Source organism: Syngnathoides biaculeatus, chromosome 3 (assembly GCF_019802595.1).
Source record: "Syngnathoides biaculeatus isolate LvHL_M chromosome 3, ASM1980259v1, whole genome shotgun sequence".
NCBI lineage: Eukaryota > Metazoa > Chordata > Actinopteri > Syngnathiformes > Syngnathidae > Syngnathoides > Syngnathoides biaculeatus.
Window position 1 is genome coordinate 12,430,446 of NC_084642.1, and position 26,316 is coordinate 12,456,761.

Genomic DNA, 26,316 nt, shown 5'->3' on the forward strand with positions numbered 1-26,316 from the left:
TCGAGGTACTTCTTTACGGTCTACTCTACAGTATGGTAGTGTTAACCTTGACTGCGCCGAGTAACGTTCAGTGGCTTAAAAAGAAAAATCTACACACCTGTTTGAAGTCAGTTTTTTTGGTATTTAAAATATGACACCTGGATAAATATTTTTTTTAATTTTTACACACCATTAATGCGACTTATAACCTGTGCAGCTCAAAAGAAAATCTGCAAAAGATAAAAGAAACTCCCTAATATCCATCCATCCATTTTCTTAGCCGCTTATCCTCACGATGGTCGCGGGGAGTGCTGGAGCCTATCCCAGGTGTCAATAAGCAGGAGGCAGGGTACGCCCTGAACTGGTTGCCAGCCAATCACAGGGCACATGGAGACTAACAGCCACACTCACAATCACACCTACGGGCAATTCAGAGTGTCCAATTAATGTTTTTGGGATGTGGGAGGAAACCGGAATGCCCGGAGGAAACCCACGCAGGCACAGGGGGAACATGCAAACTCCACACAGGTGGGTCTGCGATTGAATCCGGGACCTCAGAACTGTGAGACCAACGCTTTATCAGCGGATCCACCGCGCCGCCAACTCCCTCATACATGTGAGGAAATATGTTATTTAGGCCATAATTCCAAAACGTGTGTTTGGTGCGAAACACAACATAGTGGTTTGAGGATCATTCTTAATATAATCATGCTCTTTCTCCCAAAAACCTCCAGGCTTCTGCTAGAAAGCCTACTAGAACATCTGAACATTATTTGAGTTTAAGAAGCACTTTCAACGGTGGAAGGTGTGTACTGACTCCAATTTAACATGAGTTGGAAATGTGTCACCCTGAACACAGCCAGATCTGCTTGTAAGAGGGTGTGCACACTTTTGCAACCACATCGTTTTAGTTGTTTATTTCTACTACAGTTACATTAATGATGTCTGTTTTTTTTCTCATTTAAAATCACTGACATTCAAAGGGGGGGTGATTGGACGTTTTTAATGTCCAATTTATTTTATATTGGGAAAATCTCACTGCACACAACCCATTTTTTTTCCATCAAAAGTATCAACAGAAATGAATATTTCATCTCAGTTTCCTTGTTGAGTGCGTGCATTCCATGATGAATTGTATGAATTGCAACAGATGTATTTGTCCCTTCTGCCATCTCCTGGGAGTACATTTAATTGTTTTCCCTAACAATATGTATGTAGTATGTCGCTTGGATTTGTATGTTACAGTTGCAAAAAATAAATTTGCTGACGATGAAGTGAAATTGGATAATTACCTACAGCGCACCTGATGGTCTCTCGGGGCCCACCGGCTTGGGGATCACTGACCTAGTGAGAGTGAATCCAAACGAATGCTCACTTTTAGATATGTTTATTATTGTGGTGCAATGCAATAGTACAGTATTACACCGGATACCACTGAGAGCCGTACTGAATATTTTTATCCCCCCCAAAAAATGTTGGGAACAAAGCGCAAAGAAGAGCCTCACGTGGGTTGATGCCAGTATTCTTATGTGAGGCCCCCGGCTGCACATACGACTGTTAATTTAGCCATTATATACTAGAACATGTGTTGGTGTATATTTTTGGGGGGTCAGCATCTAAAAATAGCTGCCACGGTTTGGACTGTTGGGGCCCACAAAATAGTGCAAGTTAATCCCTGTTATGTAACAAAGTAGAGGTGGGGGAGCTTCCAAATGGGACCTGCGCTTGAGTTGTGTGTGTGTGTGTGTGTGTGCGCGAGTATGCACGTGAATGCACTTGGGCTATGCTGAAAACAAACAGTCCTGCAGTTGCGTGACACGGTGCTGGGAAGCGGGAACAGCGCTCACAAAATACTACACGGACGGCGCATCTGTTAATTGTGTCTCGTGCGCAAAGTGGGCAGGACAAAAACTAGAACATTAGGTCAGGGGTCACAAACCTGTTTTTGAAAGTCAGAGCTCCTGCGTGGGGTTGGGAAAATTTTTGTCGCGGGCCACGTTGGAGCGATTTCCCTCAGAGGGCCGTTATGACTGTGAATCCATGAAAATATTTCGCCTTGTGATATTTACAGATGACATTTATGAACTAGCTTTGAATCAGAAATAAAGCAGAATGGGTTTTTCACCTATTGTTCATGTTTGGTAACGCAAAAATGCTTGCAATATCTCAACTCTATCATTTATGATATGACAATTTGAAATTTCGTTACAGACGATCACAAAAATCCTTGAACTTGATATACATGATTTGCCTTCGCGGGCCACATAAGATCATGCGATGGGCCGGATCTGGCCCCCAGGCCTCGAGTTTGACACCTCTGCCTTAGAGTCTAAGGGAACTCAAACTCGTTTTTCTCACGGGCCACATTGTGGTTCCGGTTTCCCTCGGAGGGCCGTTATGACTGTGAATCAATGCAAATATTTAATCGTATCATCGTATTTACATCAGCAATTTATGCTATACTTTTGGAATCAGGAATCAAGGGGTAATGTCTTTTTCAACTATTCATGTTTGGCAACCCAAAAATGCTTGTAGTATCTCAACTTTATAATTTACGATGCATGACAATTTGAAATTTTTGGACAGATTTTTGCAGGAATAATTGAAAGTGACACTCTAGATTTGGCTCCGTGGGCTAACATGAAATCATGCGGCGGGCCGGATCTGGCCCCCGGGCCTTGAGTTTGACACCTGTGCCTTAGTCACGATGGGAAGTTTTACGTCTCATTAAGTGTGTACTCTGCGTCCAATTGTCTCATTTCCTGCATCATTTGTGCACAAAAACAGACTTTCAAAGCTGAAGCTCAGCAATTCGAGGGATTCTTCGGTAGGATGTTTGCACGCCATCCAGTTGTGACATAATCGAGCCGCAATCACAAAGTAATAACACGTGCACAAGTTGTGTGTTTTCCATAGAACTTGCACTGCACTGTTGTTGACATATTCTGTTTTCTATTTTTAGAGTAACTTGACGGAGGAAGGGAGCGCCGAGGGAGGACTCAGTCGGGAATCGACGGTGAGCAAGAAATTCTGAAAAGGGTTGCAATAATAGTACAGTATTCACAAAAGAACTCCACGGAGTACCCTACTTGCAGTACTTTACTTTTTAGTATGTCGCCACCCAGTGGTTGCTAGCAGGAGTGGCGACGACCAAACTTGCTCATCACATGGAAACATATTCATTCGACCAATTTACACTTTAATATAGAAATCACACGCTGAGAGGTCACCCAGGATGAATCGGAGTATAACGTTACTTTTTTCAAATTGTGACTTTTATTGTGCGCGAGTGCGCCCAATGAGGCGAAATTCCGCTAAAACGCTTGCGCTCGCAATCATGCGGCCAACTTCTGCCGAGTGGGCGGAACCCTCACGTGACGCCCGCCGTGAAACCAAATCGGAATTTGGCGTCAAGACTGGATCCCGCTGTGGACGTGGCCCGCCTTGCCTGGGCCGGCTGCCTGCCTCCCTTCCTGGCTGCCTGTCTGGCTTTGCGGATCTTCCACGTGGACGAGAACGCGCTCCCTTTCCATTCCTGACGCAGTGCAGTGCCCGCGGCGCGTTCACGTGCCAGCAGCAGCAGCAGCAGCAGCAGGAGGCGCTACCACCGGTACGTGAACGCAACACTTGGCGAAAATTAGCTCACCCTGCATGACCTCCCTTTTCTGCTCTGACTTCAAGTGGCGTGACAGGTACGTGAACGCGTCTGCGTCGCATGCGGTTCTTTTTACTGCATGCAATGCGTTCATCGTATGTTATCGCGGCTCGTGTTGACCGATTTCATTTTTCGCGGAACCGGTTTTGAATCCGCTGCCGGGCTCCTAGTCGACGCGCGCTAGCTGGTGGTCACATCATTAGGGACACTTGCGCAAGCTGTTCTGACACTTCGGTTTCATACTTTTCGCAGTAAGTGCGTGGTCGGATGCTGTCAATGCCAACATGTCCATTCTGTCAAAATATATTTGTTTAAGAGAACATCGTCAGCTTGCTAACTGTATGGTGTGATGCCATAGCTGTTAAAATTAGCCCAAAAATGTCCACCCTGTCAGTAAACCCATATACAGTATTTTCATAGTATGCTTGCATGGGGGGGGGGGGGGAGAGAGATAGGGGTGCGCGAGCTTTTCTTTAACTTCTCTAAATGTGGGTCAAGACTTTGTCACGGTAAGAAAACCCAGGCCCCCAAGGTGATAGCAATTTATAACCACTGCACTTATTTGTTTAGGCATTGGTCATGGATGCGCATCTGAGCAGACTGTTCCCTTCAGTTCTGGTTCTTGTTCTGGTCCTGCAGGTTCACCTGTCCCGGACTGCACCTCAACGGTAAACCCCATCACGTTTGCATTGGTGTGAGTGCGCGGGAGCATATGTTGCTCACCTTTGCGACACCGATTTCTTAGTTCTGCAGTATGTATTAGAATTTCAAAAAAGATCATTTGGTTGTTGCACATAAATATTTGCATTTCGGCTGCATGGGAAATGTAATCGGTGCGTTTTCAACTGCGCAATTTATACACAGGGAGGATCCAGAAAAACCCAACCCGGATTCCACCGTGCTGACCAATCCTTTCGGGTCAGGAGAGGAGGAGCGAAGGTAATTGACAACAAGAACAAAAAGAACTTGTGTCATTATGTATGTACGTTACTATTTTAGTAGGCCGATCATCTATCGTCCGGTCACGGTGGACTTTAGCTGCTGCGTCGTGAAAATCATGCATCCTCCTACACTGATAAGATTACACGTGCAATACAGATTACCTTTGCCACATTATCTGAAATTAACAAGTTTCTTTTTGTCCAATGTTTTCATGAAGGCAAACTGGCAGATCATTTAGATTCTTCTTTTTTCCCCTCACAGCGGACCACTTTTGTTAAGGGTTACACAACATTAGGCACACTTGATCGATGTTATGCATGCTTAATGCACAAACATGGATAAAATACCACAACTGGGTGTCTTTTTTTCATACCTTTGCCTGACTTTTCTGAGGTTTGAATCCCGGGTGTACATGGCCATGCTTGTGTGGGGGGTTCTCTGTATAGAAACGTCCTCCCACATTCCCCCACAAAATAAAAATTACTTTAATTGAAGACTAAATGGCAACAGGATGGCACAGCTGTAAAGCATTGGCCTCACAGTTCTGACGACCCGGGTTCAATCCCAGCCCTGCCTGTGAGGAATTTGCGTGTTCTCCCCGTGCCTGCGTGGGTTTTACCCGGTCACTCCGGTTTCTTCCCGCATCCCGAAAACATGCAACATTAATTCGAGACTCTAAATTGCCCCAAGGTGTGATTGTGAGTGCGGCTGTTTGTCTCGATGTTCCCTGCGATTGGCTGGCAACCAGTTCAGGGCGTACCCCGCCTCCTGCCCGTTGACAGCTGGGATAGGCTCCAGCACTCCCCGCGACCCTCGTGAGGATAAGCGGTGAAGAAAATGGACGGATGGATGAAGACTAAGGTGTCCACAGATGTCAGTGGTTAATTGCCAGGCTCGACGTTGACATTAAGGCTCGCCAAGCTGCCTACTGTGGGTGAATTGGCCATTGGCAGCAGTACCTAATTAAGTGTCCAGTGAGTGTACTTTAAACTCATACATTGCCGTATGCGGCATCACACGTATGTCACCCATTGAACTGCTTACGAGTCCAGAGTCGACATGTTCCATAATTTATATTCTAAACACTTGTGTGTTTAAAATGTGTGTGCGTGTGTGTGTGTGTGTCTGTGCACGCACCACAGGTTGCTACAACGTTACATTGAGTTAACAAGAAAAGACGGCATCACGATCAACTCGCGGGATGAAGGTAAAACATCAGCACCGATTCAACTTTGACCGAGTGGACAAAGGGTGCTAATATTAAAAATGTCAAGTTTAACAAAATGAAACCTGGCTTACACTTTCTGTTGTTTGGTCAGAGGTGTTCTACCTGTTTCGTCTCTATGACTTCGACCGCAGTGAACGACTGGACGGCTTGGAAATGATGAAGCTGCTCTCGGACTACAACTCCCAGCATGCACCTGAGGACCAGGCCAACGACATGGTGAGGAGGAGTGAGCGCACGTGTGGACCACGTCCAGGACCAAAACCAGTTGTTATTTCAGTTTTGTTGTTGTGGTGTGTTCAGGTGGTGTCCTTGGTAGATTTTCTTCTTCAGAGTCAGGATGTAAACAAGGATGGTCTCCTGGCCCCCTCGGAGCTGCTCTCTTCTCCAGTGGCTCGCCCGCCAGTAAGCACGATACGCTCTAATTACGTACTACATTATGACGGTAGTATCACTGTAAGCACAGGTGGGTCGAGTAGTGCAAAATTTCACTTTCATTAAAATAATTACTTGAATAAGAGTGCATATGCAGTGAAAAAAATGACTTTAGCACTGCTAGACTGGTAAGTAATTTTCGATCAATGCATCCATCAATTTTCTTAGCTGCTTATCCTCACAAGGGTCACGGGGAGTGCTGGAGCCTATCCCAGCTGTCAACGGGCAGGAGGCGGGGTACACCCGGAACTGGTTGCCAGCCAATCGCAGGGCACAACGAGACAAACAGTCGCACTCACAATCACACCTAGGGGCAATTTAGAGTCTCCAATTAATGTTGCATGTTTTTGGGATGTCTGAGGAAACCAGAGTGCCCAGAGAAAACCCATGCAGGAATAGAGGGGGGGGCGACAGGCAAACTCCACACAGGGAGGGCTGGGATTGAACCCGGGTCCTCAGAACTGTGAGGCTTTCCAGCTGAGTCACCGTACCACCACATTGGACTACTCATTATTTATTTAATTTGTAATTAGTCATTATTTGTAAACATTTGAATGATGACCATTATACACAAATAACAAACAAGAGAGTTATAGCATTGTAGAACTTGCATTTTTGAATCGCAAATGACAGGTCAGAGCAACATTGTGGTTCCTTGCAGAATCCATTTTTTCCCCCCATGTTAGATTGACGTTTTTTTATGGACTCTATTTTATTAATATGATAAAATGACATAAGGCAATCTTATTTAACACCCCCACCCCCTTTTTTTTCTACTGCAAAGGAGAACAACGACATCCCCGTTGAGGATCAGAGGGTGAAAGCGGACGAGAGGATGCCAGACGTCGACGGCAACCATGAGCAAGAAGATGTGGGGGAACGAGCAGAAGAGCCCGCTGAACACGATCAACCTCTTCAAGATGAGCCGCTGAGGGAAGTTCGGAGAGAAGAAGAAGAAGAATCTAAACAGCACGGAGATGAACGCAATGGAAAACAAGTGCCAGAACATTTTGCAGAGGAGCAGAGGCATGAACAGGAAGTCCCCGCGCATCAGGGACAACCCGAAATATGAACACACACACACACTGCAGAAGACGGATTATGGATAAATACTGTATCGGTATGTACGGTATACTCGGTGACACCACTTCAACAGGAGCAGACCAACGTCTTAAATGAAAAATGGATTCCAACTCAAGCCATAGTGATGTTAGATAATCGTTTACAAACTTTCTTTTGTACAATTTCAAACGAAAACATAATAAAGCATGCGCGATGTTGAGTGTGATGCAAGTTTGAACTTTGAAAAACAATATACAGTATACAGGTAGATATCATTTCATTACATTTCTAAATTCTGTCTGTAGCCGTATTGTAAAGTTGATCATGAATCAGTTTACTAATTGCTGTTCATGTGTCCCTTAAAAAGTATTTTTTGAACCATTGATACAAATTACGTTTACTTACCTTACCTTTACCTTTACCTTTACCTTTACCTTTACCTTCACCTTTACCTTTACCTTACCATTACCTTTCTTTCCCAAACCCCCAAAAGAAAAAAAAAATAGTTTTGCACATGAAATATGAAATAGTTATGATGCATTCATTGGGTGCACAGTCTAATCTCACTGAATGTTGGATACAAATACATATGCAAAGGAAATGATAGTACAGCTGTTACAAAATAAGTGAACTGATTACATAAATTCACAAGTATGTTTTTTTAAAAAGTACATCAATTTGCAAAATAATACATCGCAATAATGATATAAATAATACAATAGAACAGCAAACGTAACAATATACAGTGTAAAAGTGTAACAGTATACAAAGAGCTCCTACAAATATTAAAATAAAACAAAAGGGTAGGAAATACATTGAGCAAATTCACTCGTGCTATCTTTTACAAATAGTTTAATTTAAATCATACAAGTAAATAAATTAAACAAAACATTTTATTTTAATATTCAGGCAAAGAATATTTAAGGCGAGTTCAATTCAACCCAACGTTTTGATTCTGTAATTTAAGAGAATTCACTGTATGCGAGGACAGTAACGTCACACGAACGACCCGGAAGTTATTGATTAGTTTCGCTTGGTTAATTATTATTTTCATTATTTTATTCTTGCTGTTGTTAATTATTTCAGTAGCGGCATTTTCGTTGCGTTTTCCAACAAAGCACGCGCCTTATTTTTGGTTGCCTGGCAACCGTTACAACAAACAACATGGCGGACAACGCGCAAAGTGCAGGTTTGTTCCGTACAACGAAAATCGACGCCAAGACGAAGGCAACCCAAATCAATTCATGCGGGGTCAGCAAACTGGTACAAACGAAGACAGAACAAGTCTCTTTTTTTTCTCCCAGAGGTGGAAAAAAAGATTCGAGCAGCTTTCGAAGCCTTTGACTACCAATCGAACAGCACAGTCGATGTCCGGTGAGCTCCTTCTCAAACGCAAAATACATTTATTTAAAAAAAAAAAAAAACAACGCGACTTTTCTGCTCTGGTCCTACTCTCAATATTTGTCTCTTTTGCATAAAATCCCCAACCGCCAGTGAGATTGGCACCATCATTTATTCTCTGGGCCGCTTCCCCAGTCAGGCAGACCTGCACAACTTCATAGCTGAGGTCAGAACCTGCATTTGTCTGCATTTTACTCTTTCATTGAATAAATCATCTTGAACCCACACAGTTCTGACATTTGGGGTCGTGGGTTCGAATCCCAGCTCCGGTGCGGAGCTTGGTATTCTCCGACTCCCTCCCTATATGTGGCACCTCAAAACATTGTTTCCCTGAAAAGAAAATCCGAAGTTGCCATTTAAATCTTCATCCCCCGATAAACGCCTCGTCTCTGCACGGTGCTCTCTGCAGTTGAGTAACTACATTTACCTAACCAGGTGGAAGAGGACCAGACCGGATGCATCCACCTGGACCGCTTCCTTCCCGCAATGACAAGAATTCTGATGGAACACAAGTAAGGGTGTCTCTCATAATATCAGCGGCCATGTTATTGAACCTCAACAGGGGTCGGGATGATTGGATTGATACATATTTCAATGTACGAGAGTACATGCCACATTATTAAGTACACTTACACAACCCATTCAGATCCGATAGAAGAACTTCCAGCCGTGTTCATAGCCACTTATCCTCACGAGGGTCGCAGGAGTGCTGGAGCCTATGCCAGCTGTCAACGGACAGGAGGCGGGTTACACCCTGAACTGGTTGCCAGCCAATCGCAGGCCACATCGAGACAAACAGGTGCACTCACAATCACACCTAGGGACAATTCAGAGTCTCCAATTAATGCACGTTTTTGGGAAGTGGGAGGAAACCGGAGTGCCCGGAGAAAACCCACGCAGGCACGGGGGGAGAACATGCAAACTCCACACAGGCGAGTCTGGGATTGAACCTGGGACCTCAGAACTGTGAGGCCGAAGCTTTCCAGCTGAGCCACCGTGCCGCCCGATACAAGAACTTTATTGACAAATTTGCTCACCAGGTTTCATTCGGTTGTTTTCCTATGAAGCATGCATTCATCGCCGACTCTAAATTGATCATAGGTGTGTATGTGCGTGCAAATGCTCGTTTGTCTCTGTGTGCCCTGCGATTGGCCGGCAACTAGTTCAGGGTGTACCCTGTCTCCTGCTTGACGATTCCTGGGATAGGCTCCAGCACGCCCGCAACCCTTGTGAGCATAAGCGTTTCAGATAATGGATGGATGGATCCAACTTAATTGATCAAGAACTTGTGTTGACTGTCATTACATTGCGAAAGTGTTACCTAATGCTATGATGGAGGTCATGAGAACGAGGAGGTTGCTCTACATACAGCTTATAATTATGTGTTATGTATCATAGCCAAACAATTAAAATAGCTCCAACTATTGTTCTAGCGGTAGTACTTGCATTGTTCCGAAGTCTGTCATCGCATCGACGCTGGTCGGACCGCTAAAAGTGTGCGCGTGCGCTTGTGTCGCAGGTTCCCTCCCATCTCCGAGGACGTGCTGCTGCAAGCCTTCGAGGTGAACGTGCCTGCGTCCTTTTCACGCTATTTGGCTTGCATGAAGTGAAGCTGAGAAACAGTTGCACTAGTCAAACCAGTTAAACACCTCACAGTTCACTAAGGGCATTTGTTCATCACTCGTAACTGTGACGGAAAAATTAACTCTTGCAGAGTTAAAGCATGCGCACACATCTTGGCAACTTGCTCTCTACTTCTCCTCCATGCATACACACGTGGACACACAATGAATGCCACACGTCTTTCACTGTCAGGCCGCGCGCGATGTTTACACCATTCAATCACCCAAAAAAGTCATGGGAGCAAAATGAAAACTATATATACTAAAATAGACAAATTCCATTTCTTATAATTTAATATTAGCACCATTAAATGTGTAGTAAATTATGTAATTACTTTCAATCTTTTGTTACGTGGCACGGTGGATCAGCTGGTAAAGGGTTGGCCTCACAGTTGTGAGGTCCCGGGTTCAATCCCGGACTCGCCTGTGTGGAGTTTTCTCCGGGCATTCCAGTTTCCTCGCACATCCCAAAAACATGCAACATTAATTGGACACTCTAAATTGTCCCAAGGTGTGATGGTGAGTGTGGCTGTTTGTCTCCATGTGCCCTGTGATTGGCTGGCAACGAGTTCAGGGGGTACCGCGCCTCCTGCCCGTTGACAGCTGGGACAGGCTCTGGCACTATCTGCAACCCTGATGAGGATAAGCGGCAAAAAGAAAATGGATGGATGTGCTGTTTCACTCTGCCCAGATGGTGTAGTGGCCTGACTTTGGTGCGGGCAGCTTGGGATCGATTCCCGCTCAGTCCTGGTGTCGACATGTGCCCTGCGACTAACTGGCGACCAGTTCAGGGTGTAGCCCACCTTTCTCCTGACGTTAGCTGGGATTCGGTTTAACCCTCCTGCAACCCTTGTGAGGATCAGCAGTTTGGGGAGTGGATGTTTTGTGTTCCATCCATCCATTTTCATTCCCGCTTATCCTCACGAGGGTCGCAGAGAGTGCCGGAGCCTATCCCAGGCAGGGTACACCCTGAACTGGTTGCCAGCCAATCACAGGGCGCATGGAGACAAACAGCCACACTCGCAATCACACCTAGGGGCAATTTAGAGTGTCCAATTAATGTTGCATATTTTTGGGATGTGGGAGGAAACAGGCATGCCTGAAGAAAACCCACACAGGCACGGGGAGAATATGCAAACTCCACACAAGCGGGTCGGGGATTGAACCCAGGACCTCAGAACTGTGTGGCCAACGCTTTACCAGCTGATCCACTGTGCCGTCGTTTTGTTTTCCATTAAAAATATTAATAATTTTATGATCTTAGTAAGATAATTATTCATGACGATTTTATTGCTATCATTAGCTTTTCAGGTGATTTATTGGGAGAAATCACATGGTTCTATAAGATGACTTGTGGCATCCATTTGGACCAAATATGGTTCCTTGTCCCACTGAGGCTTGAGCACAACTGCCCCCCCCCCGTCCCCCAAATTCACCTAACCTCTGAGCAGAGCACTTACAAAACGGAACAAACAAAAAAACAATTGGAGCTGTCCATAAAAGATCAAACATAAAACGTCATAACGTAAATATTTCCTTCTCATTAAAATATACTTCCATAAAAACAAACTCTTGCTGTATGTCTTTTGCATCTTCACCTTTTTTTGCCCGTTGGTGTTCTGCAAGTGTGCACTTTTCTACCTAAATACTGGACAGTACTTGAATGTTCTATGATTACATATATAATGTTTAGTATATTCCTCATATGAGACCACACCGAATGTAGTGAAGGTGCTCAAACAGTGTTCTTAATCATGTGTTGAGGTTCTTGACAACGAAAAGAAAGGCTTCTTGGACCCAGATGTTCTGTCGCAGTACATGATGGATGAAGGTGAGCCGTTTTTCTTTGCTTCGGCGCAAGCGCCGTTTCGTTCTAACTTTCAGGTTTTATTCCTTCTCTGTGACCAGTTTTTTTGCACGTGTGTCAACGACAGGTGAGGCCTTCACTCAGGAGGAGATGGACGAGATGCTGACGGCCCTCATGGACCACGAAACCAATCTCATTTACAGCAAAGACTTACTCAACCATCTCATCCTGGACCCTGAAGTGTAGACCACCCCACAGTGGGCGTGATTTGTAATAAATGTACATTACTGATTTACAACAGCCGGTTTGTTGAATGTTTCTATTTAAAGTAGCACACCTGTCACAACGTTACTTCTTAAGCATGCAATAATATTACTCTACATCAGAAAAATGGTAAAAATGGGGAATATATTTTGCAAACGATGGTGTTATCAGACACAAGCATTTAAAAATGTGGAATCCAATCAAGAAACTTAGGTCACGTCTGGCACAACTTCGCAACTTGAAGCACGACATAACTTTTATATTTAGAATCAAATATGACATACCTTAGTAACAGAAGGCGACTGAGTGTATTAAAAAAACACCAACTGCTGTGTCAGCATTTATTCTCAACTGAGTTTTCACAGAGGTGGTAAAAGGAACACGAACAATGAAAAGACGAAGAATGAAGATAAAGTGATATGTTAGCAAACACTCCTATCAGGATGAATTCACGCTGATATTCTGCAAAACAAAACGGGAAAAAAATTGAAATAACATGACCGGCGAGCCTGTTTTCCCATCACTGTGTCCACACATTGAAGCACATTTTGCCTCAAAACATCCCCTTTCCACATTAATTTAAAAAAAAAAAAAAAAAGAAGGCTCATTTAACTCCAGCAAATATCCCCACCCCAGCGTTAGACCAAAATGATAAGAACAATTCAGGGTAGCTTATGTTCTCTCGACCACACCCGTTTGCATTGTAACATGATACACGACAAACCAAACATGGATTTCATGAAAGTTTTAGTGGTAAGAAGTAGTGGCAAAATAAGAAACGTGGAGGTTAGAGGGAACGTGGAATGTGCTGGGAGGCAATGCTCTCTGCTTATTTGGTCCTTAAAGATACAGACACGCACACAACAAACGTGGACAGTAGAAATCAAGGGATGTAAAATCAAAAGAAATTCCAGCATCTGAACAGATTTTTTTTTTTTGTCTTATTGCACGGTGAGTGACAACAATTAAAGATATAGCATACTCAAAATCCATACTTTCACATATACTGGGATCATTTCGAGCGTCAATCATTTTCTTTCCATTTGACTGCAATGTGGGAGACGAAAAGGATGCGGTTGTGACCTTTGAACTACAACCGGATCTATCAGCTTGGCCCCTTTTTACTAAATGTACAATTACGCGACACGAGATTTGGTTCATTGAGTCCAACATGGTTTGATTAAATGCTACACAATGCTGGGGGGACAAAAATGTAGTGACTGTAAACCAACAGAGGTGCTAGTGGAAGACATTATTATTAAATCGGCCAAACCTCACAGCAAGACATTCCATCTTTTTAAAAACAATAGTTAAAAACGTTTTTGCATAATTCATCAATTACATTCGATCTAATGCCCATTCCTCCTCAGAATCATAAATCTATATTCCACTCGCTGTTTAATCCCCACAACATTGACCTGAAATGATTGGATGAGCTTCATCAGCTATTTTTGCACCCCGCGAGGTCATAAGCAGAGCTGCAACGGAGGACTGACCGTGTCAACAGCAATGTTTTGGGGATTTGTCTGTATCGAGGCATTAGGTTGCAAGAATCTTTGCATTTAACAACTGAATTTGCTCCGGAGATTTAGTAGCTGGAAAATCACCCTTTGGTCCAAGGTTTTAAATGCCTCACTCTGGTCCAAACTGAACACAAAGAACGGAGGTCAGCCGGCGGACTTACAATGACTCAGCAAATATGGCAGAATGTTGCTGAGAAGAAGTGACGAGGGAGAGGAGATTTCAAATTGAAAAACCATCCATCCATCCATTTTCTTTGCCGCTTATCCACACGAGGGTCGCGGAGAGTGCTGGAGCCTGTCCCAGCTGTGAACGGGCAGGAGGCGGGGTACACTCTGAACTGGTTGCCAGCCAATCGCAGGGCACATCGAGACAAACAACCATGCACACTCACTATCACACCCATGGGCAATTTAGAGTGTCCAATTAATGTTGCATGTTTTTGGGAAGTGGGAGGAAACCGGAGTGCCTGGAAAAAAGCCACAAAGGCACGGGGAGAACATGCAAATGCCACACAGGCGGGGCCGGGATTGAACCAGGGAACTCAGAACTGTCATGCCAACGCTTTACTAACTGATTCACTGTGCTGCCCCATCTTGAAAATAATCCATCAACTTTCTACTGCGCTTATTCTCTTGAATGTTCACGAGTGAGATGGAGCCTCTCCGGGCAGACTTTGGGCGAGAGGGGGGGTACACCCTCCACTGGTCCCAAGCCAATCGCGAGGGACAATTAGACAAACAACCATTCAGACTCACGTTCACATCAACATGCAATTTAGAGTCTTCAATGAACTAAACAAGCATGTTTTCGGGAATGTAGGCGGAAGCCAAAAAAAAAAAAAAAAAAAAATCATAGGTATGCAAACGAAGCCCAAATTCAAACTCCCACCAACTCCAGACTGTGAAGCGCATGGGCTAAATACTTGTGAGGCCTGCTGCCAACTCGAAAACCAAACAACTAAAAAAGAAATCGTTACGAAATGCATATTTTTCTCATTCAAGAGGATAAAGCCCACATTGAGTGAGAGCTTCCTGAAAAGGTCTAGAAAGGAATGACCCAAACCTCTACAATATATTCTGTTACTTATCTGAGTGGTCCACCACATTATGATTTTAACCTGGCAGGCAGCGGAGTCGACGCCTCCGCTTTGCATCACACTAAGACGATCAGAGTCAAACTGTGTGGTGAGTCGCAAAGACCGACAGTTTAGATCTGTAGAACCAGGCCAGCAGCTGATACGTTATCTCCTCCGCCAGCCGTCTGGTACACCTCGGTGCACACGAGCACAGGTGCCACGCAGATCTCGTAGTCGTCCTCCTCCCAGCAGCTGACGGGCCGGCTTTCCTGCAGGGGGATGCGCTGGCTGCCCTCGCGCCGGCTGATGGAGAACGAGTCGTCCATGATCAGCCTGGCCTTGCTGGGGTCGATGTCGTCGGAGCCGCACACGTGGCGGTTGGCCGTGAGCGAGGCCTTGGCGGTGGCCGACATGGTGTTCTTCCACTGGGAACCCCGGGTCACGATCATGGCCTGAAAGGCTAATGTGTGCACGTGGAGGCGGGTCAGAGGCTTGCCCCACGCTTGGGCGTCGTCGCCCTGAGCGATGGCGTCTTTGTAGCGCTGGTTGACCATGCGGTAGACCTCCCTCATTTGGTCCAGGACAGTAGCCACGCGAGGGTTCGGGTCGGAAAGTACTGTGATGGCGGAGCCTTTGAGGAGACTCAGCAGGTTGGGAAGTTCCTGTTCATTCATTCCTAAGGAGTCCGCCTGGGTGAGCAGAAACAAAATGATAATCAGCAGAATTCCAACAATACTGTGCAAGGAAGTGATGGGTCCAGAAACTCCGGTTCCATTGGAGGAATAAATAAATAGGGTAGAAAGTAAATGTACTGAAACACAAAATCGCAGCACGTTGAGAATGCAAACAAGATTATACGTTATAATATAATATAAAAATACGTTATATAAATGTAAAAAATACAAATGACCTAAATGAACGTAGATAAACCAGACCGCACTCCACTTTTCAGCCTGCAATTATTTTTAAGTCCACCAGATGTCACCATGCAGTGGCACACAACACCAAAAAAACACTGTGCTGACAAGATTGACAGCTTCCTTTTGACCAATCAGTGAGAGTCATTTTCTGAACTCCGCCCATGTTGCCTACAGCTGCGATCCTTTACCCACAAACAAAGAGAGAGCGTGGTTACTTTAAACCTCTGAATTGACCCCTCCGTACAGGGCACTTAACCACGCCTCCTGAAGTGACGTCACGCCACGTGCGCTGATGTAAGCCAAACAGTAAAAATGGCAAATACAATACAATACATTGTGAACTGAGACAGACTCCATGCTTCTGATTTCACTCAAATCAACGATATATTATAGATTCTAAATAAAATACATTCTTAACTGAGAGAGACGCCATGCTTCTGATTTCATTCAATCATTCACACGTAGCAATGTTATGCTAGCGGAGAACGTCTCATTCATTTATACGAGACGTGTATTAAAAATCAAATTTAGGGCATATCTTCGTGCAAACACAGTCTGGTTAACTTTCGGCTGCGAGCCAGCAAGAAAACAATATGTTTGTGCAGTCCGATCATCGCTAAATATCGCTCAACAAAGAATAAGTGTGTCAATCGTTCACACGCAGCGGTGTTATGCTAGCGGAGAACGTCTCATTAATTTATACGAGACGTGTATTAAAAATCAAATTTAGGGCATTTCTTCGTGCAAACACAGTCTGGTTAACTTTCGGCTGCGAGCCAGCAAGAAATCAATATGTTTGTGCAGTCTGATCATCGCTAAATATCGCTCAACAAAGAATAAGTGTGTCAATCGTTCACACGCAGCAGTGTTATGCTAGCGAAGAACTTCGAATTCATTTATACGAGACATGTATTGAAAATCAAATATAGGGCATACCTTCGTGCAAACATATGTGTTCCGGTTGATATTAGATGGATTTAGTTGATGATGCGGTCTTCCACAAAGTTTGATCCGTCGAAGGCATTTTTCGTACTGGGTCTTCGGTTTTGGAAAGGGTACGAATCGAACTCCACCAACTAGCCTTTCAAGATACCTAGCGTCACTATTACAAAGTCCGTGACTACACCTCTTAACCATATTTTTTGTTAAATAACCCAAATACGCGATAAAACGCTAACTAAACCTGTACTGGACCATGCAATGTTGTCTGAGAAAATGGCGGGAGCAAAAACGGGCTTTGGTTTATGCAGATCTCTGGCCTCTGATTGGTCAGTGACGCGGATTGCGCAATATCCACGGAGGGGTCAATTGCGAGTGTATAGTCCTGCTTGTATCCGATTTGGAAAGATGGTGCTTCGATGTGGCTGGGGAACGTGTAATGGAGATGAGCACTATCCAGAGAGATTACTGGGAGGATATCTGGTGCACTTTCCCACCCCAAAGCGTAATTTAGATAAATGCAAACAGTGGATTAAGGCTTGTGTGCGCCCTCACGACCAGCACGATAAATCAGCACAAAGTTGTTTGTTCCAAGGTAAGTTATTCAATTAGTCGGTGGACGGCGGAAGCTCTACCTGAGCCCGGGCGAAACTCAAAGCTTCCAGCTGCACCTCAGCTCTGCTCTTAAGCGTTCTTATCCATGACATCGCGTGAATGCAAATATTTTGGGCCTACATTTACGTGTACACTACGTACATTCAGACCGATAGAGGACACGCATAATGCCATAATTTATGTAAATTAATTATCCACTATGAACGTAGATATCCTTTAACTGTCGTTCCTGTTTGGGAAACCTTAACATTATGAATATATCCCTGTTGAAAGTAATTCAGGGCGTTCTGTATGCTCTGTCGATATTTTTGAAACCACGGACAGAAAGGAAACAGAAATACTATCGTGAATTCACTCTAATGAATCGCTCATAACATGGTTTGGGCGCACCGCGTCCCCCATTTTGATCGGTAGCTCGGGGTGCATAACACCAGGATCTAAGTAGGCGTGGCTTAGGCGCCCTGCGCGGCTCTATCCATTGGGCAAGTGTTTACCCATTACTAGTGCAAAGGTTTTGGCCAACCATTTGATTGTTAGAGAGTCTACGTTGTTGATGTGCCAGCTATCATTACGTTTTAACTCATGGATGTTTGGGGTTTTTTTTTCCCATCCTCGTATGAGATGTCCTGTTTTTCTGGTGGTTGTTTGACACACCTCATGTGAGGCAAAAGGGAAAGTAAAAATCAATGCTTTGCTTTCCTCCCTACGAGTGCAGCTATCAATTACTCATACAGTCAAATTTTGCGGTTCCAAGTTTCCCGTATTTCCTCATTCGCTTATCTTTCTGCACGAATGCCGAAAGGTGAGGTTTCTGACATTCACCATGTTCAGGGCTTTTTGCCTCGCTTATTTGTTTACACATCTGTGAATTTATGCCAGTGTGTTATCAGGCAGTTATGCATGTTCCTATAATGATGACCCTCATGCTACGGTGCTTAGTTTGTTTTTGGTATTCAATTACTGAATACAGCGATTCATTAACTTGCACGGTCTTGATGCCTTGCTGGCTTTCCCCTGCGTTCCGGACCACAATAGATAAACCAATGCAAATAGAATACCAGCCTGTGTTCTTCAACCTGAGCATGCCCATCTGTATCTTGACAATCTACACAACTGAATCCATGGAGACATAGTATTGTATCTTTTTATGATGGTTTCTGTTTTAGATTGTATGTTGTAGATACAATGTAATAACCTTGTAAATGCAACATCACGGAAATGGGAGTAGACATGCATTAACAGGAAAGTCTAAACAAAAGTGAAAAGAATGTGTTATTTTTTCGTTTGTTCAGGGATAATGTGAACAAACTGTCATTTTGATTGCGAGGAACAGACTGCAGTGTACTCTACTAGCAAAGGACAAAGGAAGATATCGTCTTTTTTTTCCATCTTTCCTATCACCTTAGTGTGAGCGGCACAATCCACTGCAGAAAAAAAAATGTCCCAGCATATTTCTTCAATAAACCAGTGTCTTATATAAGAGTCACATTACCATCTGTTAATTGAAAAAAAGAATAAAAAAATATATTTTCATTCAAACTACATTATTTGTGCGCACTCTACTGACGGACATTATTAATTAACTAAATGTAACGTTTAGTTGGCATACTTGAGGGATGACATAATGCAGCAGGTCTTCCATGATGCTCTCTTCCACAAAACTGGCCATCTCAAAATGGACGCCAAGCGTGGGCGAGGAGGTGGCTAGCACTTCTGCCAGGCGGGAGAGCAGAGCGGCACGCTCACCTGAGGTCAAGGACAATCGGAGGCCACCATACAATTAGTGGCGACATGCCAAAACCAACCAAACACCTTCATTCATTTCATCTTACCAGACAGGAAAGGAAAGTTGTCCATCATTTGTAAGCCGCCCACGACCAGAAGGTCCGGGTCAAAGTCTCTGAGCTTTTTGGCAAACTCTTCCATGGATGCCAGGTAAGGGTTATGGTCGTCACTGTGAACAATGTACCTGCACACAGATGATAGGGCAACTGATCATAATGTAAATTGGTCCCTATAGAGCTCGTGCATGTGACGTCACCGTTTTGACGGCGCCATATTGCGGGTCAAAAAGAGGTGCTCGATAGTGTGGGGGACATTGAACCGGAGCAGAATATTCACAATACCCGAGACTTGTTGTACTGTTGGGTGTTACAACAGACGAGACAGAGGTCATTCTATGGAATACCATCTGAAAATGCGAGAAAAGATCCATGGACTTCGGCAATTAAACATGATAGATGGTGCCCAACCAAAATATACATGACTGTGTAGCGATCACTTCATTTCAGGTAGGAATTATACTTCTCAATTTCAAATTACCAAGAAGTATTTATAATGCCAAGTTGGCTCATTTGAGAACAATGCGTTTTTTAAAAAAAAAGAAAAAAAATAAAATAAATGACTGTCAGAGTGATGTTTATGTAGGTTAAGCTGTGACTGCAACACTCTTCCATGTACAGGGGCTAAACCCTATCCCAGTGGTTTATTTTCTTTTTTTTTTTTTTAAAAAAAAACGATTGGACTCATTTGAGAACAATGCATATTAAAAAAAAAACGTCTGTCACAGAGAGGTTTACCGAAGTTTAACATGTGGCCACAACACACTTCCGTTAACAAGGAGCCGACTCGCTGTCTTTTTTTTCCAATCATAGTTAATGAATGCCAGTTTGTGTAGAACCAGGGGTCATTTATTTAAATATCGATATTTGTAGTGAAAAAATCTCGAGTGGCGGCATCACTATGTGGGATTTATTCCTGATTAAGAACAGATCCAGCAACGAAGTATTTGTATGCGTCCAGATTTTTCTAGGCTTTCAAACTCTTACGTGTAAATCTCGACGACTTACTCACCAGATCCATGTGTAGATCCAGTTGTCCAAGACAAGCGCAAGCAGGTTAACAGTCCAATTTCTTACTGGCGAAAACATCGACTTCGGTATTAAATATGAGTCCTCTATGCCAAGTGTCTCTAATGTTTCCACGTACCTTCATGTATTATCACCTTCTAAATGTTTAACTGTATTGGACAAAACTCTGGGCGTCGCGCTATAAGACATATTTTCATGTCATCTCCAACCGACTTAGCATTGCAGAATGCTTTGTTAGACCGGCAATATGGCCAGTCACGTGATTTTGGTGACGTAGGTACTCTATTATCACCTAAGATGTACCTGTTGGCTCGACGGGAGGAATAGCGCCCCCACTTTGCGCCAGATGGATACTCCAGGATGAGATGTACGTCGGGCTCTTCTACGATGTTGCCCGCAACTGGAGAAATACCAATGATGATGAACAAAAGCAGTTAAAAGACAATTAGGTCAACAGAACACTAGAAGCGCACGAGAAGTGCGGCAGTTTTTGTGTGCTATACCAGTGATGTGCTGTGAAAGGACATCAGTAAAATCCGGGCTAAAGCTACCCCCGAGCAGGACGTCGCATCCCTCGGTGGCCAAGCGGCCGGCCATGACGGGGGCATTGCCTCCCACCGACCATCTGTTTCCAGGTAGGTCACGGGAGGCCTCAACCAGCTCGTTGAAGAGAGTCTCATTCAGCACGAAGCGCCTGCAAGGGCAGCCAATGACAACACCAGCAAACCGAAATGACAAAGCTATTTTGAGTCGCCACTGTAATCAGCGTGCCCTGTGGAGGAATGCAAAACCAAACTACTGGTTTATTGTCAAAGTGGAAAACCGTTTTACTTCTCATGTTGACTACATTAAAGAACAAAAGCATTAAAAACAATGAAAGTAGTTGGATAAACCTGACATGAACCTTTAAACAATGTGATTTAAAAAAAAAAACTTTGCTTGTCAATATAGTAAAAGCATCAGTCTGAATTGGAATATGAAAATTCACAAGCTCCTTCTGTATTTAATTATTACATTGTCTGTTGCTACATCGGCCATGATGAGCACTCACAATGCGCTACGCTGCAATTACACATCATCCTCGTTCACACACAGATGTCTCCATACGATACTGTCACTGTGCTGCATTTAAAAGGAATGTGAAATGACCAATACCAGGTCTAATTTGCCTCGGTGCAGATTTATACTGCCCGCCACGCTGGCTGGCTTCACATAAGCCAGGAAAACAGAACTCTCATTCAGAATATGATGGAACACAGACCATGTGAGGGAAGCACAGTAAGTCAGGATGTGCCCAGAGGTCTGTGCAGCATAAGCGACAAAACTTGTTCTTGAGCTGCTCTCAAGCTTTGCAAATTCATTATGCGCGCGCGCACACACACACACACACACACACACACACACACACACACACACACACACACACTTGTACACAATCCCAGAGAAAGCTCTACACAGCAACTATAAATGACATGACCCCAGATAGATACACAGCCGTTGAGTGTTTAACAACAAAAAAAAGACCAACACAGCAAGTACCAGCCATGATGTAAAGCATAACTACAAAGATGAACCACTAAGGTTGTACACTCCTGACGCTCTACAATTTAGTTTCACCACAATCCTATGCAAAATAACCTTCCAAGTCCCCCAAAAATTTGAATGTTTACGTCTTCAGACATTAACCTCACTGTAAATTGGGAGTGTTCAGTTTACCTGGCATCAACGGATTAACCCTATACTGTATGTTTGTTTTTTCTTCTAGGGAACATTTTATTCCAAGAGAAGGAGCAGTCTCCAAAAGAAGTGAGAAGAATGTGAGAAAAGACAAGAGTATATATACACAAAAAGTTAAATGAAATAAGCTGACTCACAGTCAAAGCAGTAACACATCAGCTAGTTTAATTTTTCAAAAACCAAATAGTGTAATGACCATGCACGACTATAATCGACTTTAAAGAAAAACGTTACTGACCATGTCAATCAAAAACTGAGTATTATTGCTTTAGAGACGGATTTATTTTTCTCCCACTACGCTAAGCTACGCTTACACTTTGTTCCCGACAGACATGGTAGCCCCGTTTCAGGCCACCATAGACAGAACCAGATGAGTGAGGCAATCCTAGAGTAAAATGGGGTGCAGGGAACTAAACCTGACAGTATGTACAGTAATAGGGGATATGAAAGACTTGGGAGGCATTCCAAGTGGGACCGGAAGCATATCTATTTCTCAGCATCTCTCACTTGCAGTCCACAATGCTTCTAAAGCTAAGCCATCAGTTTAATTTCCCCAAATTCCCATTGTGCCATATGAGAAAGAGAGAGAGAGAGAGAGAGAGAGAGAGAGAGAGAGAGAGAGAGAGAGAGAGAGAGAGGAGAGTTTTTAATTTAAACCTTAGACAGTGCTTACTCTGCCGCCGCGCCTGGTGCAAAGAAGTAGGCGAAGCTCTGAGAGAGCTGCTCAGCGTTTTCTATGTAGTCGTGATGTAGGGGCTGCTCGGCGGGCACGAGGCTGATCTTATCGAGCAGCGTCACAGCGTCCACGAGCAGGTCCACGCATCCTCCGAAACCTGGAAAAGGAGAACCAAAGGGATGAATGGACAAAGTCTGTTAAACACATAGGCGATGTGTATTATTAGGTACAGAAAAAAGACAAACAAGAGTAAGCAATTCTAATCGACTTTTGTAGCGATACATCCCAAACACATATGCTGTACATTTGATGCCACGTGGAGGCTTCAATTGACCATCAGAAGCCCTAATTAAACATATGATGTAAGTAGGCTGACGTGGGATGTGATCCTAACCCACACTAGTGACCAAACACACAGGTATCAATGTGGCTGGATGTGGGCAAAGGTTGGCGATACAGGATAAGAACGTGACAACACGACACCCACACACAACATTTCTTAGAGTTTCACAGTGTGATGGAAAGATTTCTATTTCACAAAAGAGATGTGTGATATAACGATATATATTGTAGACACAATACAAAACAATCATTAAATATGATCCTCTGTCGCTGATCGGGGTTGGCCATCGAGAAACGATTGGTAGCAGGAGTAAGGTTGCAAAAAGTTTCATTTCCCAATTTCAATTCCTAGTCCTTCTCCCCCAAAGAAGAAGTAGTGAAAACAAATGACAAAGCAGTGAAAAGCAAACAAGGAAAAAAGCGCACAAAGACGTACTGTGCCCAACGGCGGTGGCATTGTACAAAAGTGTGTCCTTGTTAATGACCAGTCACCTCAGTGCAACACTTGCAATAAGATTATTTTGTGCAAAGGAGATGACCTAATGTGCTGCGTCGGACGCGCTGTGAACCTCAACCCATACTCCCGGACCTTCAGTGAGTTCAACTCTCAATCATTTGGGTGCGTGAAACAATAGAATATGTCTATGCCAACAATGAGACAGCCAACAAGGTAAATGGTTGGTCGGACTTTGCATTGATGGATTTATTTTAAGTCAACATTTTAAACAACATGGAATTCATTGATGCACGCTCATATATGTATGGCACACTTTTACGTCGGATGTCCTTCCTGACGCAACCCTCTGCATTTATCAGTCATTTCGTCAACAGGAAGCAGAACTGGAGGTAGGAGAAAGATGTTGAGGTTCTCGCTTGGTGTGAACAGGTTGGATAGGATTAGAAATGAGCTCATTAGAGGGTCAGCCAAAGTTGGATGTTTTGGAGACAACGTTAGAGAGAGCAGACTTCAATGGTTTGGACATGTTCAGAGGCGAGAGAGTGAGTATATTGGTGGAAGGGTGCTGAGGATGGAGCTGCCAGGCAAAAGAACGAGAGGAAGACCAAAGAGAAGGTTTATGGATGTGGTGAGGGAAGACATGAGGGCAGTTGGGGTTAGAGAGGAAGATGCACAAGATGGGCTGAGATTGAAAAAAGATGACAAGCTGTGGCGACCCCTAACAGGACAAGCCAAAAGGAAAAGAAGAAGAACAAAACAACATTAGGGCTAATGACACACACACACACCACACACACACACACACACAACACACACACACACACACCACACACACACACACACACACACACACACAAAAGGCTGAACATTAAAGTAAATGAAATGGAAAAAAAACAGTTGCAAATCATTTCAACAATGCCATATTTAACTCAAAGCTAAAATATGAATTGATAAAAACGAAGTCAATTAGGGTTTGTTCCACACACGTTGCCTTTCAGTTCATAGGTTTGATATTGATAAATGTTATTAAACAAAAAAACAAATCAAATATACATTTAGGTCTATGCTGCGGGCTGCTAAGAAAATTGATTTTCATCATTTGGACATCCTTTTTTTGACACCATGCCAACTAAAAGAATTGGAATCGAGAATCGCTTGAAACTAGAATTCAAATAAGGAGTCTGAATTGGGACCACAATTCCGCCAATTCAAATGTTGCTCAATTTTATTGTTGATCTAGTTAGTTTTAATTAGTGTACCTTGCTGTTACTGAGGATATCTTGTAATGTTATTTCCTAGATTTAATAATGTTTTATGTGGATAAATGGTAGGTACGTCTCATAGCACTGTGATGAAATCATTTCAATTCGACAGAATTCCTTGAAAAGTGCTTGAACTATCAGTACCAGATGTTGATTGGGCTTTGTCCACTGAATATTTTATTTCTATAAATCTTTTATTCATTTGAATATGTAGGCTGTATAAATAATATATTTTAGAAATACACGGAGAAAGGATGAAAGAAATTTGCAATTCATTTCATGTAATGTAGGGAACAATAAAGATATCGTATTGGGATATAAAATCAATGATATGTGGATATTATTATTTTCACATCACACATTTCTATTTCGGGGTTGACCTACATTTTGTTCTGGCCATGTCACACATGAGCAATCTTTTGGGGGGGATGAAAAGCCGTTCGGGGGAAATTCCTGCACCGATTAGGCACATTTTTGGCACTTTGTAAACAGTCTATGCCAGGGTAACCCTAACAAAGTCTGCCTACACCAAACGGAGTCGGAGCGACAGAGAAGAATGCTCGTTCTTTGACAGCCTATCATTTAATTCCACCACTTGGCAGGCTACATTTCTGCGAGTTCCATTAAATTGAACCCATGAAATGAAAACCTTGCTTTAGCCACATTTTTTGTGAGCGTAAAATTTGTGCCAAGTTCCCATAGTAGCGTTCACAGCCAACACAATTAAAAACAAAACCAACACTTGGAAGTCGGAATTGCAGAACACAATCGGCAACTAAATTTCATTGCAGGCGCAGTTTGTTGACGAAACAAGGTTAATGTGAGCAAAGTTAAGGGTAATGACAGGAGCTAAGCGTGCTAGCCCTCACCAATGGCCACTTTCGGCCGAGCGACGTGATTCATTCCAACTTTGCTCTCGGCGCGCAGGAGCGACGACAACACCGTGTCCAGCCGGGTGTCCAGTACCTCACTGTCCGGTGACCGAAACCAAACGGCCATGATGACGACCAGTAAGGACACCACAGACCCATATTTCATCCACGAAGCCCCGCGGCTCCCCTCCATGCTTCCCAGCCTAGCTTGACGCTGTTGACAGCGGGCAGGCTCGAGACCCCCTCTCTCTCTCTCTCTCTCTCTCTCTCTCTCTCTCTCTCTCTCTCTCTCTCTCTCGCTCTCTCTCTCTCTCTCTATCTCTCTCTCTCTCTCTCTCTCCTCTCTCTCTCTCTCTCCTCTCTCTCTCTCTCTCTCTCTCTCCTCTCTCTCTCTCTTGAAGACGTTCCAACTGAGCGCCTAATTGGGCGTTTGATTTACAGCACAGGATGTTCCTACCAGCACTATAATGACCACATTGGTTATATTTACACACCACATGTACTTATTTTTTTTTTTACAATTAAATCAAATCAAATTTAAGCTTCTTTTTGTCCAATATTGCTTTTCCTTTAAAAATCCACTCTCGAACATAGACCTAGTGAGCAAACCGGCGGTGACCAAAAAAAGCACACAC

The 26,316-nt window shown here is 43.7% G+C and overlaps 3 protein-coding genes across 5 annotated transcripts; 2 read left to right on the forward strand and 1 right to left on the reverse strand.

Annotated features, from left to right (window-relative positions):
• Positions 1-3,162: 3,162 nt before the first annotated feature.
• cgref1 (cell growth regulator with EF-hand domain 1) lies at positions 3,163-7,505 on the forward strand. 2 transcript variants are annotated; one of them, XM_061814336.1, is made up of 7 exons: positions 3,163-3,671; positions 4,205-4,302; positions 4,499-4,573; positions 5,719-5,783; positions 5,896-6,020; positions 6,105-6,206; positions 7,021-7,505. In XM_061814336.1, the coding sequence occupies exons 2-7, from the start codon at positions 4,214-4,216 to the stop codon at positions 7,306-7,308; spliced, it is 744 nt and encodes a 247-aa protein (XP_061670320.1). In that variant the 5' UTR covers positions 3,163-3,671; positions 4,205-4,213; the 3' UTR covers positions 7,309-7,505. The 2 variants fall into 2 exon arrangements, with proteins under 2 accessions (XP_061670320.1, XP_061670321.1); XM_061814337.1 differs by lacking the exon at positions 3,163-3,671 and adding an exon at positions 3,844-3,885.
• Positions 7,506-8,315: 810 nt separating this feature from the next.
• efcab2 (EF-hand calcium binding domain 2) lies at positions 8,316-12,416 on the forward strand. 2 transcript variants are annotated; one of them, XM_061814010.1, is made up of 7 exons: positions 8,316-8,487; positions 8,603-8,672; positions 8,793-8,865; positions 9,135-9,211; positions 10,219-10,261; positions 12,086-12,152; positions 12,230-12,416. In XM_061814010.1, exons 1-7 carry the CDS (start codon positions 8,463-8,465, stop codon positions 12,292-12,294), a joined length of 420 nt encoding a protein of 139 aa, XP_061669994.1. In that variant the 5' UTR covers positions 8,316-8,462; the 3' UTR covers positions 12,295-12,416. The 2 variants fall into 2 exon arrangements, with proteins under 2 accessions (XP_061669994.1, XP_061669993.1); XM_061814009.1 differs by having other exon boundaries at positions 12,256-12,416.
• A 156-nt stretch (positions 12,417-12,572) lies between these two features.
• adpgk2 (ADP-dependent glucokinase 2) lies at positions 12,573-25,933 on the reverse strand. Its single transcript, XM_061814816.1, has 7 exons — positions 25,679-25,933; positions 22,746-22,905; positions 20,839-21,029; positions 20,639-20,735; positions 19,298-19,434; positions 19,075-19,211; positions 12,573-15,680 (listed from the first exon to the last, which is right to left on the reverse strand). Exons 1-7 carry the CDS (start codon positions 25,872-25,874, stop codon positions 15,123-15,125), a joined length of 1,476 nt encoding a protein of 491 aa, XP_061670800.1. The 5' UTR covers positions 25,875-25,933; the 3' UTR covers positions 12,573-15,122.
• Between the last annotated feature and the right edge of the window lie 383 nt (positions 25,934-26,316).

Coding starts and splice junctions, on each gene's coding strand:
- cgref1 (XM_061814336.1), top strand. CDS start 4,214: ATGGATGCGCATCTGAGCAGACTGTTCCCTTCAGTTCTGGTTCTTGTT. Junction 5,784..5,895: donor GATCAACTCGCGGGATGAAG/GTAAAACATCAG, acceptor TTGTTTGGTCAG/AGGTGTTCTACCTGTTTCGT. Junction 6,021..6,104: donor AGGACCAGGCCAACGACATG/GTGAGGAGGAGT, acceptor TGGTGTGTTCAG/GTGGTGTCCTTGGTAGATTT.
- adpgk2 (XM_061814816.1), bottom strand. CDS start 25,874: ATGGAGGGGAGCCGCGGGGCTTCGTGGATGAAATATGGGTCTGTGGTG. Junction 21,030..22,745: donor GCACCAGGCGCGGCGGCAGA/GTAAGCACTGTC, acceptor CTGCCCTTGCAG/GCGCTTCGTGCTGAATGAGA. Junction 19,435..20,638: donor TCCTCCCGTCGAGCCAACAG/GTACATCTTAGG, acceptor ATCTGTGTGCAG/GTACATTGTTCACAGTGACG.
- efcab2 (XM_061814009.1), top strand. CDS start 8,463: ATGGCGGACAACGCGCAAAGTGCAG. Junction 8,488..8,602: donor GGACAACGCGCAAAGTGCAG/GTTTGTTCCGTA, acceptor TTTTTCTCCCAG/AGGTGGAAAAAAAGATTCGA. Junction 12,153..12,255: donor GCAGTACATGATGGATGAAG/GTGAGCCGTTTT, acceptor TGTCAACGACAG/GTGAGGCCTTCACTCAGGAG.